The 14,015-nt window shown below is 34.3% G+C and overlaps 1 protein-coding gene across 1 annotated transcript; it reads left to right on the forward strand.

Annotated features, from left to right (window-relative positions):
* The first annotated feature begins 1,727 nt into the window (after positions 1–1,727).
* LOC112276381 (3-ketoacyl-CoA synthase 13) lies at positions 1,728–4,137 on the forward strand. The gene is made up of 3 exons (XM_024507654.3): positions 1,728–1,840; positions 2,016–3,006; positions 3,151–4,137. The coding sequence occupies exons 2-3, from the start codon at positions 2,070–2,072 to the stop codon at positions 3,819–3,821; spliced, it is 1,608 nt and encodes a 535-aa protein (XP_024363422.1). The 5' UTR covers positions 1,728–1,840; positions 2,016–2,069; the 3' UTR covers positions 3,822–4,137.
* The last annotated feature ends 9,878 nt before the right edge of the window (positions 4,138–14,015 follow it).

A 14,015-nucleotide genomic window follows, 5' to 3' on the forward strand; every position in this document is an offset into this window, starting at 1 on the left:
ATAAGATTATTTGCCAACTTTTTTTTTTCCATCAAAAATACCTAGGATACTAAAGAACAAGTGACTGCACAGTTTTTCTTTTGCATAATTTTACTTGTAATAAAAGCATGATTTGGTTTAATTGATGGATTGTTCTTCCTATATGTTATATTCAATGACCAAAGCTTCTAAAAAATAGTTTTACTTTACTAAGAAAAAGAATTTGATTGATGCTTTTAAACCATAGCCTTTCAAACAAGACTTCTGGATATAAAAATCCCCTCATATCAATAATTACAATGCTTTTAGAATTTCTTTATAAAAAAAGTATAAAAAAATTTAAAATTTTGTTTTACTAGTTATTTTAATAAAATTTTAAAAATAATATTGAGAACTTATATCTTAAATTTTAAATATTTTATTTTAAAAGTCTATATTTAAAGGTATGTTCAATCAAAACCAAATTACCTCATTAGAAACAAGGATCAAACTTATATGACAAAATAAGCAGAATAATATTGCATTATTAATTTTTCCAGAAAAACATTGTAATTTTCTTCATTGTCATAATTCTTTTTTTGAGTGGTTTTTATTTCTATTTCATGGATTTTCGTACAATCACTTGTTGCCTTCATTCACCTGTAATGAAATTGTTTATTACCCAGAATATCTGATGCTTTTTTATTTTATTTTAAAAGAATATCTAAATTGCTACAATCTTCTAGCTACCAATTCAATTTGTCATACCTTCATTAAGCAATATAATCCAAGAAGTTTTCAAAGTAATTAAAGACACATGCAAAATTTTGAAAAAAATGCAAAATCAAAGCCATGTATTTTATTTAGTTTTTCATAATGTGATTTTTAAAATACAAAAAAATAAGGAACTTGTCATGTACATTCAAGCAGAACAACAGGTCTGTCACATACTTCATGGACTATTTAGTGGTAATACCTGCACGCCAGGGTAAAAGTGCAACCCTGCATTGAAGAGCAGCGAGGAAATGCTCTGCCCTACACTCAATTGGTAGTTGGAGCTGAAACATAATCTGCATGGCTCAGTCAGGATTGGTGAGTACAAAAATAAAACAACAAAAAAAGAAAAAAAGAAAGTGAGAGAGAGTGTGAGAGAGAAAAGAAAAGAAAAGAAAAGGGTAACAGGCATAGGAACAGGCACTGCACTGCACGGGGTGCAGTTAGTTACAGGGGCTGTAAGATACATGAAAGCTGTTGCAGAGGGTGCCCAGAAAACTCTCAACTGGATCTCATGCAAGGGGCCAGAATAGTAAGCTACGTGCACCCAAGTACCAGATCACATGAGAGTAGTAACTTAGTACGTTTAGAGAGGCCTCCTTGCCTGCATGAACGGGCTCATGAGGGAGGGAGGGACATTGTGTGTATTGTGCATGGTGCAGATCATGGCCCCCCTGAGATTAGATTCCAGTCGTGGGGACCCAGACAAACGCATCGCCCCACACTTCATAACTCCAGCTTCTTTTGATGGAGATCACCAGTACTTCATTACAGGATCAAAACCCCCCGCTAATAATGAGCACCAGTCAGGGAGATTAATGGGCTCCACCAATGCCCTCATGAACGCAATGAAGCTTGTCTGCCTGGACTCCGCATATCCTGCGCTACTACTACTACTCTCCTCCATCTGGGGTGGGTCGTGGGTTTGAGCTGCCTGTTGCCTGCTTCGAAACTATGAAAGTCCTCTGCCCTCGGCAATCCTCACCACCGCTGCCTGGGTGTGCCGTGCTGTAGCTCCGCCTCGGGTATCCAGGCCTCAGTTCCCCACTGGCGGTGTCGTCCCCTTCGGATCTAGTCGATCAAGTGGAGGTTTTTGGCTCACTCGTAGGTACGATACTGCATTCGCACTGGGGTGATCAGTTCGTGTTTATCCGACATGGATGCATCAATGTTCCTGGTCTGGGTATCAACATGTTCTACCGTGTTTTATGGGATCATGGGATTTCGCTGTTTCGTTTGTAGTTCCTGCTCTAAGTTTGTCAGCTTGCATTGTTTTTCCACAGTACTCGGGTGGTCTCTTCGTCCCGGACTAGCTGGTTCAGGTGGAGGAAGGTAACATGGTTGATCACATCAATAAGAGCTGCCGAAATGACCAAGTCCATCTAGATGATCATGATAGCAATGACGTCAAGGGACCCGCCATGAAACCTTCGTCTGCATTGCTGGGGCCAGCGTACATACATTTCAAGACAAAGGCCATGTTCCCGGTGATTTTGGTGGTAGCTGCGCAGGCATTCTTCAGTCTCTACGACAAGGTACATGCTCAAGCAATGCGCTACTTCATCGAAACCATGAGTATACCATCCACCATGGATACTTATACCATCTTTCTGAGCTTGGTGGCTGCGACATTGACATTGGTCGCCTGCTACTTCGTTTTTGTCCCTGGTCCGACTCTTCTATTGGATTTCGCTTGCTTGAAACCTGACGACTCTACTAAGGTTTCCAAAAAGATGTACATGGAAAAGGCGAGAAAGACTGGGTTCTTTACTGAAAAAAGCTTAGATTTCATGGAAAAAGTCTTGTATCTGTCCGGCCTTGGGGACGAGACATACGCTCCTCCTTCCACACTTAGTGAGCCAGTAGACCGGTCCTTCAATGCATGCCACATGGAGGCTCAGGCTACCATCTTCGGTGTCACCGACGAGTTATTTGCCAAAGGGACAGTAAAGCCCCAGGAAGTGGACATCTTGATAGTGAACTGCAGCATGTACAGCCCCGTTCCCTCCCTGGCAGCCATTGTAATCAATCATTACAAAATGAGGAAGGACATCCAGGTTTTCAACTTGGGTGGAATGGGGTGCAGCGCTGGATTGATTGCTATTGACTTGGCCGACAAGATGTTGAAGCTCAAACGAAACGCTTACGCCCTTGTGGTGTCAACGGAGGTCCTCAGTGCCATGCTAGGTTACGCCGGCAACAGCCGCTTCATGATGGTAGGCAATACTCTTTTCCGGAATGGAGCTGCCGCGGTGCTCCTCTCCAATCGCAGAGGTAATCTAACGTCGAAACTTTTTTTTTAATTGCCTACATACTTGCTGTTGATAGGCCTACGCAATGTACACATGGTGCATGGTATACTCATGTATCCATGGTGGATGGTATACTCATGGTTTGATCCTGTTCGTCCCCCTGCAGCGGACAGATGGAGAGCCAAGTACGAGCTGCAACATCTGGTGCGCACCCACTACGGAGCAGACGATGCGAGCTTCAAGTGTGTGCACTCAACCCAGGACGACCAGGGACACATCGGGATATCCCTCTCCAAGGACCTCATGAAGGTGGCTGGTCATGTTCTGAAGGATAACATCACCACTCTGGCACCCAAAATTCTGCCCTGGAGTGAGAAGATCAAGTTCGCAATCAACTTCGTTCATATCAAGCTGAATTCAAGTCAAAAGCCGCCCATCAAGCCCTACGTGCCTAACTTGAAGAAGGCGGTGTCTCACTTCGCTTTTCATCCCGGAGGCAGGGCGTTGCTGGACAGTGTTGCCGAGAATCTTGGTCTGAACGATTGGCACATGGAACCTTCTCGCATGACTCTGCACCGCTTCGGCAACACCTCCAGCAGCAGCGTGTGGTATGTCCTGGCGTACTTGGAGGCCAAAAACCGTGTTAAACACGGCGACCGGGTGTGGCAGATCGCCCTAGGATCAGGATTCAAGTGCAACAGCGCCATTTGGAGGTCTCTCAGACCCTCGCAGGAAGGTCCTTCAACCAACTGCTGGTCTGAGTTTATTGACAAGTATCCCATGGAAATTGTTACCACTCTTCCGACGCATCTAACAAAAGTCGAATCTGCCAATTAATTTACACCATTTTGGCGTAGCCGCCTAATTCAACCTTTGGTCTCGCAATTTTTCCTTGTATTGATTGGTGCTTCAATGCATCATTTTCACTCTGGAACGAGGCTCATGATTGGGTTGAATAATTTATACTGGCCGTCACCTACAAAAAAAAAGAAGCAAACGAGCACACTAGAGGAAACGAAATAGAGTTTTGGCTGGATCCCAAAAAAGAAGAAAAAAAACACTTGATTATTGAACTTAAGTGTATGACTGTCACTTCCGGATTCATTACGTATCAGGACTAGGAGTAATACACATTCTTCTTATGTTGGCATCATTGTTGAAATCATTTAAGTAACTTGGGATAAGGTTCTCATGGAACACCAAAGCTCCGCGCATCATGACAATCTGGCAAGGGTGCACAAATTATACACAACACTTCGTCAACAAATTCCAATGTATGAAAGTTTTCAACGCACTAGATCTTTTCTTTATCAAACCTGACATTTTTTATCACCTGTTCGAGAGAGTATACACTTTCCATAACACAATAACGCCCAGTATCAGTATCGCCTGTGGCTACCATCACGCCTATTTTCCACAACATAATTGATGGAAACTGAGATTTGTCAATGGAATTTAAATTGATGATACTAGTTGGGTCCGTTCAGCACGTCGTTGCAGTGCATCATTCTTTCTGCCGCCACATATGCAATTCATTGAAACACTTTCATGTCTCGGAGAGTTAACACTTAATCCATGGTGATTTTATAGTGTCACAAGTCACATGTTTATACCTGAAGCCCATATTCGTGCCAAGACCATTATTATTGAAGTTAATCTAGTTGCCGAATGAAAACGTAAAAATAGAGATTTGAGGTCCTATAACAGCACTTTAGTAATATAGGTAATTTGTTATGCCAAAGAAATTTGGAGCATTAAGATTCATCTAAAGTATGTGGTCAATTTTGAGCATTTTTTTAGCCTGTATAGATTGCTAATTAGTATATGATTTTTTATAGCCTTCAATTTGTAGTCTTAATACATACTTCCGTGCATAGTTTTGAATACATATTTTAAGTCCATAAGCTTGATACCTACTGTAAGTTTATATATGAGCAATGTTGGGCCTCAATAGATTGAGCCTTAAAAGTGATTTACAACATATCAAAAAGATAAAGGCAACTAATGCTTGCTGATGTGATATGTAAAAGTGAGTTGAAGTAAGAATTTTAAACTTAAATGCAACATAACATTAAAAAAACTCCACCTAATAATTTTACATCAAATTTAACTTAAGATGATATTATTTTTTTAAAATATCTATTTATATATTTAAATTAAATTGACTAGTTAATAATTAAACTTACATAAAATTAATAAGATTTGGTATAGGCAAATATCAAATTTGGTCTTGAAAGTTGATATTTTTTTTAAAGATATATTTTTTTAAGATAAGGAGCAATATAATGTAAAAAACTAAAGATAAGTAATATACATGAATTAGTACATCTATTAGAAATAACATAGTGATAAAAAAAGTTGTAGAAATTAGGAAAAACAAGAAAAATTAATAGAAAAACAATACTAACATTAATAAAAGTAACAAGAATAGAGCTAAAAAGATAAATAAATTTTAGAAAAAGAAAGAATAAAAGGAATTTATTATTAAAAAATATAATAAAAATAAAAATATGAAAAAAAGAGAAAATATTTAAAGTTTTTTTAGAAAAATAAATTTAACAGCAAACATGGTGATAAGAAAAAAGTTATGATGATAAATTTTTTAAAGAAGAGCTAATAAGAAAAGAAATTAATATTAAGGTAAATAATTAAAATAGAACTAGAAATATATGTAAAATTTTAAAAAATAAGAGAGCTTTTTTAAAATGGTATAAATAGAGATTTTTTCATATAACAAATTGAGTACCAAAAATTATTATTAAGTATGCAATCAAAACCAAATAAGAATACACAAATAACACATTTTAAAGAAAAGATAAAAATCTAAATATAACTTAGTGAAGTTATTTTTTACACTAAAAAGAAAAAATCTAAGAGTTCAATTGTGTAGAAAAAGGTTTAAACTTTACTTAACAACTAAATCACTATAGCTAAGCACAATCTTAGAACCATGAGTTTTTTTTCTTAATAATACCAATAAGACTTGATTTGATAAGAATGTCAGGTCAAAGATATTTTCCTACCTAAATCCTCAAACCTCACTTGATATTAATAAGGCTAACTAATATAAAATACTAAATAGATGAAAACTTATTAAATTATAGTACATTACATCTAATCAATATGATTGGCACTCAATGCCATATTACGTGACTACTTTTGTATGAATAAAGATTGTCATATACAATAGATTCATGCCAAAAATCATCATTAGGTATGCAATCAAAAACCAAATAAGAATGCATAAGCAACACACTTTTAAATCATCTCCTATCTAATTAAGAACCTTACCAATCAATTTGAATGACAATATAGATATAATCAAAGATGAATGCCACAATGAAGTTTTTACAAAAATTGTATACAATTAAGTCAATATTATAGCAATTAGACTTCAAAAACATATAGCAAACCTGAAAAAAAAATAATCCTTTTTAATAGATAATGGATTACTAAATACTTCTTCAAATAATTAAAAATCTAAGTTCTTAAAAAAATAATTGAAAGAAGTGGTGTCAAGCATGCTATACACTACTTATGTTGGCATTGATTATATGATAGCATGGTAGCAACTTCTTTTTTCTTACCACATACAAAACAATAGATGCCATTTGGTATATTTGTCAATTTAAGATGTACAAAATTATCAATAGAAAGATCATAAGGAGTACAATTTTTTAAATATTCTCAACACTTATGTCCATCTTTACCTTCAAGCAACAAAATACCATTAAACAAAACATCCTTCACATAAAGGATTATAGACTCAACTTTAACATCAAGTGTATTGGATATCTCACATTGCAAATAGACATAATCTTCCCTAAAAGATCTCTACAACCAAGGTTGATAAGCTCTACTAAGAATGCAAGCATATTGTACAACATCACAATATCGAGTAATAGATAAGTTCTCTATAGCTATGGGCATTGCCTTCTTGAAGATATCTACTCACTTATATAGACATTGAATCTAAATATTAAAGTTATTTAAGTCAACAATTGGAATTAGCTCTTCACATACTCAATTTGGTAAACTTGGCTCTTATCCATACAACAACTTGTAAAGACTATAAGATGTCAAAGATGCCTATCTATTAAAAAAACAATCCAGCATAATCCATTGCAACACTAAGTCTTAATCAAAATAATTGCTATAATGTAATCTATACTTTTGAAAATCATGCTTAATAGTCTAAACAACCCGTTTAGCTAAGCCATTCATTTGAAAATGATTTCTAGAGATGGTACAATGATCTCTCAAATTTTTTGTACACAAGGCCTCAAAAGCTCTAGGAGTCACACAATTGACTCATTTAAGTTGTTAGTACAAAATTTTACTTAGGGTGCTTAAAATTGCCAATCTAGTGAATTAATGTAGGGATTTTGAGATAAATAGAAAAAAATAGGATTTCAATACAAGATTGGATCTCTTATAGTTTAATTAGTTGAGAGCTAAAATGGAATCACTAATTCAAATCAATCCAAAAAAAAGAAAAAGAAAAGGAAGTCAAAGAAGGAGGAAAAGAAAGAAGGGGAGAAAGAAAAAGGAAAAGAAAAAAAAATAAAAGAAAGATGGATTGGGGGGCAAGAGGCTGCCCCCGAATTCCGGGAGCCTCCCTACGGACATGGGTCCAGGCCGCCCCCGACCAAAACTCTCTTCTTCTCTTGTTTGGTTTTTTATTTCTTGGGTTTTCACGAGCTCCGGGCGCTCAGGAATTTCCTTTTCCTCCTTTTTTTGTTTTTATTTTCTCCGAGTGCTCTGGAGCCTCCTCCTTGTTGTTTATTTTTTGCTCTGTTAAAGTGTTGCGGTGCAGCACTTCCTTGCTCTCTTTTTCTTTTTTCTTCCTTCGATATTTTGGAGCTCCGAAAACCACGGTAGTGTCGGCTGGTCAAAGGAGAGAGACAGTGTCGTTCGTTTTTTTCTTTCCGCTGGTGTTTTGCGCTCCTCTCATCCTGTTACTGCTCTTCAACGGGGCTAGGTTTGCTGTGGCCTTGTGTTTTTTTCTTCTTGTCCTTGTGGAGGTGCGGCGTGGTGTACGCTGCGGCTTGCGGAGCTGGACGTCTACGGAGCAGCCATGTTCTCCGTTCTAGTCGTGGATTTCCTTGGGCAATAGTGGTTCTTGGTTGTATGCCATTGCACTGCCGCTAGCTCAGAGATTCATTTGATTCTGTCGTAGTGGGTATTCTTTTGTTCTTCTTCTGTTTTTGGTCACAACGAGTTGCCAAGTCAGCTGCAATTGGTCATCTTTTGTATGTTGAGATTCATAACAATGTGTTAGAGGTTGCAACTCAAGGAAAGAGATTAGTCGATTGTGTTTTGAAATTATGAATCCTTCGGTGCAATTTTGAATGTGTAAGTGACATGGGTGGGTGTGAATTTACTGGTTCCATCTACTTCCTATGAGCTGCGGAGATCCCGGAGGATCGCCGCATACACTGGGTTCAGTGAGCAAAATAACTCATGGCGATAATTATTCGTGACTAGTTCTACCACTGGTGATTACTCGATTATGCGATTGATAGTTTCGTGAAGAACCCAAAGTACAAAAACTTTTTCTTGATGCAACACGAGCCTTTCGAGTGGGTCCAGAGATTCACTATCGACGTCGTCAATCCTTCAACTGCAAGTCGTGGACAGGCTGTTCTAGAGCTTAAGAAATCTGGAAATTACAATTTTCCACGGAAGTTCAGTGTTGGGCTACACTTGAGTAGCGTTGGACTAATAGGATAATGTTGTATTAGGTAGATGTAGTCGTAGAGGCTAGTAGCTCGCGTGGTTGTTGCAAACTGCTCAGGTGTTCTTTTTTTCATAATCAGGGTCCGATCATGAATTACTCTGGACTGCAGCTATTGTTGAGCTTAGACTCTGATTTCTATAATGAGTTCCGAGAGCGTTGCATTGGCACATAGGAGCACACTTCATCAAACTAGGATAGGCTGTATGCTCATCACCGGACAAGCGGCTCCTACAATCGGTCATTATTTCCTCACCACTAAAAGGGGTCGTCCATTTGAAAACTGATCAAGAAGAAAGGCGACTTCTTCATAAGAAGCTGTGGCAATTCCGACAAGTTCCAGTTGAAGGAGAACCAGCATCCAAGCAGAGAAGTATCAGGTGGATCTAGGATTGGTGTTCCTTACGAGCACCCCCTCTGTGGACGTGCGTCTCTCCACCAGCACAAGCAACACGTCGGTTTAAGGCGGAAAACTACCATCGGACACTAATATTGTCTATGAAGGAGAAGTGAAGAACTGGAGCTGCAAATTGGGATGGTGTGAGTTTTCCTGATGTACACATTGATCCATTTCCTGAAGGCATCTTAGCTAGCAGATGAAAATAGAAATAAAATATAATAAACAATTTAGATATAATTTAAGATTAACAAGAGTTGATTTGAACTTAGTATATGAATTAGGTTTAATTTGGATGAATTAGGATTGAATTAGGTTTAAATTAGATGAACAAAATCTTGTAGATGAATGTTAGTTAAAAGTAGATGAATGATCATTTGTAGATGAAAAGTCATTCATAGATGGAAACTTATCTTGGATGAATTTTTAATTTAGATGATAATTAATGTTAGAAAAAAAAAAAAAAAAAAGATATATATATATCAGATAGACTTAAATTAAATCATATAAAAAAAATTCCTTTTAAGTGTGTCTTGTTGTGAGTTATTTGAGTGCCTTGTATTGGTTTTGTGAGTTGTTTAAGTGGTTTTGTTGTGAATTGTTTAAATTGTGATATTGTTGTTTATAGTTGGTTGATTGTGAATTTAATTGAGTAGAAACTTAAGTTCTTTGTGAAGAATTAGGAAGAAATTTCATATAACCAACTCATATCTTAATTAATAGTGGTAAGCTAAAATAAGTCACATATTAAAGAGATTTATCTTACCTCACATTTGGAAGGTTAGAGGACTTTTAGACACTTAATCAAAAGTTAATAGGAATTTATTAGAAACTTAAGATAATCAAAATTGTTATGAACTAGGATAGACTTCCAATTAGAGGAGGTTTATTTTATTTCACAAGCTCTAAAGAATTTCTTCCCTTGGTTTATTAAGACTTTAGTAAGTACTCTAAAGCATGCCAATATACAATTAGAATAAGCTATAGTTGCCAACTTTGAAAAAATTTATAGAAAAGCCATAAGATCAATACACTTGCTAAAATACTCTACTAAGACCAATATATATTTAATTCCATGTGACGTAACAACAAGTAGTCAAGCAAAGTCCGAAGACCAATCGTGGTTGAAATTTATGATAGATAAAGACTTCAATTGAAGCAATAAAGTGTTAAAACTTGATCTAACTTGATTGTATATTTAACACCAAAAACAAATATACGAAAACTTGTTGATAAATGTTAGTTTGTCAATATTAATTGCTTAATATAAAATATATCCTACATATTTCAAAACATTCCAATTCTTTTTGTATTTATTGTAATAAAAAAATTCTTTGATTTAGCCTTAAAATTATATGTCCACCTCTATTAAACTTCATATAAATTAATAAATTATTCTCTGAATAGAACTTTAATACTTCATGGCTAATCTTATGTCATTCTCTAGCAAAGATGACTAAAAAAAAAAAAAAAATGTTCCTTATTGAAGCTTATACAAAATTATAAGGCCTTTTAACACATTTTTAACTACTTGTCATGGATATACATATGTATTTTAGTAAATATCTATATGATTAGATAGAAGTAGGTAAAAGTAGATAAAAGTAGGTTAATTTTATAATGTCTTCTAAAAAAACTTTCTAAAAACTTCATACATGTTGCTTTGATTTTACATGTATTTATAGTTCATTGGTAGGTTAGAAACTTGGTCAATAAGTTAACTACGTGTTGATAATTTGTAGAACAAGCTAACTATATGACATACATATAGAATACTTAAGTTGCAAGTTAAGATGCGTGTCTTGTAAAATAAACACGTTTTAGAGGTTCTATAAGACATTACCACGTTGTCATATTATAATTGCTTATAGTATGTAAAAATTAATTAGAAAATATAATATGTTCATAAGTCTTGGTATATGTTAGAATGGTTAATAGATTAATTTAAAGAGAGTAGATTTAAGAAACATTATTTTGAGTTTTATCTTTTTTAATTATAGCATTTAAAAAAATTATAAGACCAAAATGTTTAGTATGAAGCCTTGAGAGGAGATTAGAACCTAAAGATGAAAATCTTAACTAAAAGGAGGCTTATTAGGAGGGATGAAAGCAAGGCATGGTCGGATAAAAGCAAGGAATTGGAATCTTCATTCCTATTGGTCAAAGGCCATGCCCAATGGGCTTCAAGGAGGCTGTCCGAAGTCTTATTAGGGATTAGGATTTTCTTTTGAAGTAATTCGAGCTTTGGAAGCTAGGATCATCACGTTTAGATTTTTGGATATGGATTGGATGCAAATTTTGTGTGATTTGGAGTTTTTATGAAGGAGTTATTGGCACTCAAAGTTAAGGTGTCAATTTCATATCTACTATCACTCTTTGGAGCATAACATATGTTTATAGAGAGCAACAAAAGTTCACTGACTAGAATTGAAGAGGGCACTTTCTTGACTACACTTTTCATATATTGTTTGATGAATTTGGAATTTAAATGAAGAAGTTATAGAGGATTGGAGTCAGTGCATCCAAATCAAAGGCAGTAAGTAAGTGATTTTATTCATAGTAATGGTTTGAGCTATATCTTAAGTTTTTGGATGAATTTTTAGCTAAAATCTTTCGAAAAAGATAGATAATTGTATTAAAAAACTATAAATACAAATTTTGTGGCATTTGGGTGTTTAATTTGTGAGATATGAAGAAAATTGCATGCGAGTGTATAAAAACTAGGGTTTGAAGCTACTGTTAGGATTTTGGTGATATCTCAAGATCCACAATGAATTTATAGTTGAAATTTGTTGTGGTAGTTTTTAGAAGTATATAAATATATTATATAAATTTTAAGTGTGTTTTAATAGTCAGATTGGAGGATATGAGTTTTTGAAGTTCTAAAATAATATTCTATAAGGATATTAAAGGATTTAGAGGTTTTATCATATTTTGAGTGTTTTTGGGAACTTAAGACATATATTTGGTGTAATAGCACCTAAAAGTGTTATATATATATATATATATATATATAGAAACTTGGTCTTCTTCATCTCAAGACTTGATTGAACAATTAGTGGTAGCTAGGAGCTCAGTACTTTCTTGGGGCAAACTCTGTCTACCCCGACAACGTAGTTCCTAATTAAGAGTATATATGGAAGGAAGAGTGAAGCCTTCTTTACTCTTGTCAATGCCTTTCTAGTCCTTAATCTTATTTCAAGACTTTCTAGTCTTCTTATTTTTGGCAGTAGTCATTCTAGTTCAATATTATATCTTTGAAGTGACTTTTTAGTTCTTTTCAGTGACACAAGAGTATATTGAAGATTTCTTTCTTTGAATTTGCATATATTAAAACTTACCTTACAAGTTGGATACATATTAGATGTCTTATAAAATATTGTTACGTAGCTTTTAATGAGATAGTATATAAATAGAAGCAAGAATGAGGTTTTTTTTACTTCTATTGATATTTTTATGTTTCTAATTTTGCTTTAAAAATCTTTAATCTTTTTATCTTTAGCAATATCTAGTATATATGTAATATTATATAATATTTAAAGAAGTATCTATTCTTTTTTAATGATACAAGAATATATTGATTCTTTGATTGTTTATAATTTGTAACTTTAAATTCTTTTAAAAAATAATAATTATTTATTTTTATTTTATTTTAAAAGTGAGAGTCAAGGACATGACCCTCAAAGAATTGAAATATCAATATAGTCTTGTGTCACTTGAAAAGACCAAAAAATCATTCAAAGATAATATAATAATAAATTCAAATGGCTATTGCCAAATACAAGAAGACCAGAAAGTCTTGAAACAAGACTAAATACTATAAAGGCATTGGTAAGAGTGAAGAAGGCTTCATTCTTGCCTCATTATATACTCTTAAATAAGAGCTATGTAGCAATGTCCTATATGACCTTCAAAACATTGTCGTAATGTAACACAATTAATAGGTGAATGGAGTGAAGAATATATTATATTATAAAAGGCCTTACTTCAAATATTATAGCAAATTATCTTAGAAAATATACAACAATCCAAAAGAAAGTAGAATTAAAGGTTTAAATGCTACATTTTACAAAGTAGCCTTCTACTTACTTTGTAAGGCCATAAATAAGGCAAAATAAGGCAAATTAGAAAAATAAAGAATATGAGCATATTTAGGAAAAAGTTAGGAGTTGATTGAAACAAAAATTAATTCAAAAGATCAAAATTTTGTATCCAAAGAGAATTGATTATCAATTTGGATTGAAATCAGATCCCAAGGCACAAAATTGAGCACCTACAAAAATTTGAGGGATCTTTGGCAAATTAGAGAGTAAGATTTGATAGAAAACTTAATAGGATTTTTTTAAGCATTGATTTTGAAGGAATTGAATATATAAAAACTTTGCAAGAGCTTTACAAAGTCACAATTGTTTTAGGTGATTTTGGAATTTGTAAAATATAAAAGGTGATACGTTTTGGAGAATTTTGTGAGTTTGGTAGTAGATATATTGTTCAAATTTTGATGGATTATGAAATTAGTTTTCTAAAATGTATGCTATAAGTCTGAGCTTGATCAAAAAACTGAATTGAAGGCTATTGAATTTCAAGTAGGTTGAGGTCTTGAAAATTGGACTTTGAAAGGTAGTTAAGGTTTCTAAGTTCTTTAGCAATCTACTACTTGGATTAGATATAAATTTGTGTTTGAAGATAATAGACTTGATTTACTACACACATGTAAAATTTGAAAATAATTGAATGGTTCAATAAGGAGATATTGGCACTTGAAGTTAAATATTTAGATTGGAATAAGAGGCTATCCAACACCCGAGCATATTTTAGGATTTTTCTTCCATTTGGTAGGTGCAATTATCTTCAAATTTTGTATGCTTGTTGCAAACTTAGTTTTTGAGAAGTGTGC

Source organism: Physcomitrium patens, chromosome 24, assembly GCF_059467195.1.
Source record: "Physcomitrium patens ecotype Gransden chromosome 24, ASM5946719v1, whole genome shotgun sequence".
NCBI lineage: Eukaryota > Viridiplantae > Streptophyta > Bryopsida > Funariales > Funariaceae > Physcomitrium > Physcomitrium patens.

Bases quoted from the DNA above. Each gene is read 5' to 3' on its own strand.
- LOC112276381 (XM_024507654.3), top strand. From the start codon at position 2,070: ATGGTTGATCACATCAATAAGAGCTGCCGAAATGACCAAGTCCATCTA. The intron at 3,007-3,150 runs GTAATCTAACGT...GTCCCCCTGCAG, and splicing joins GCTCCTCTCCAATCGCAGAG to CGGACAGATGGAGAGCCAAG.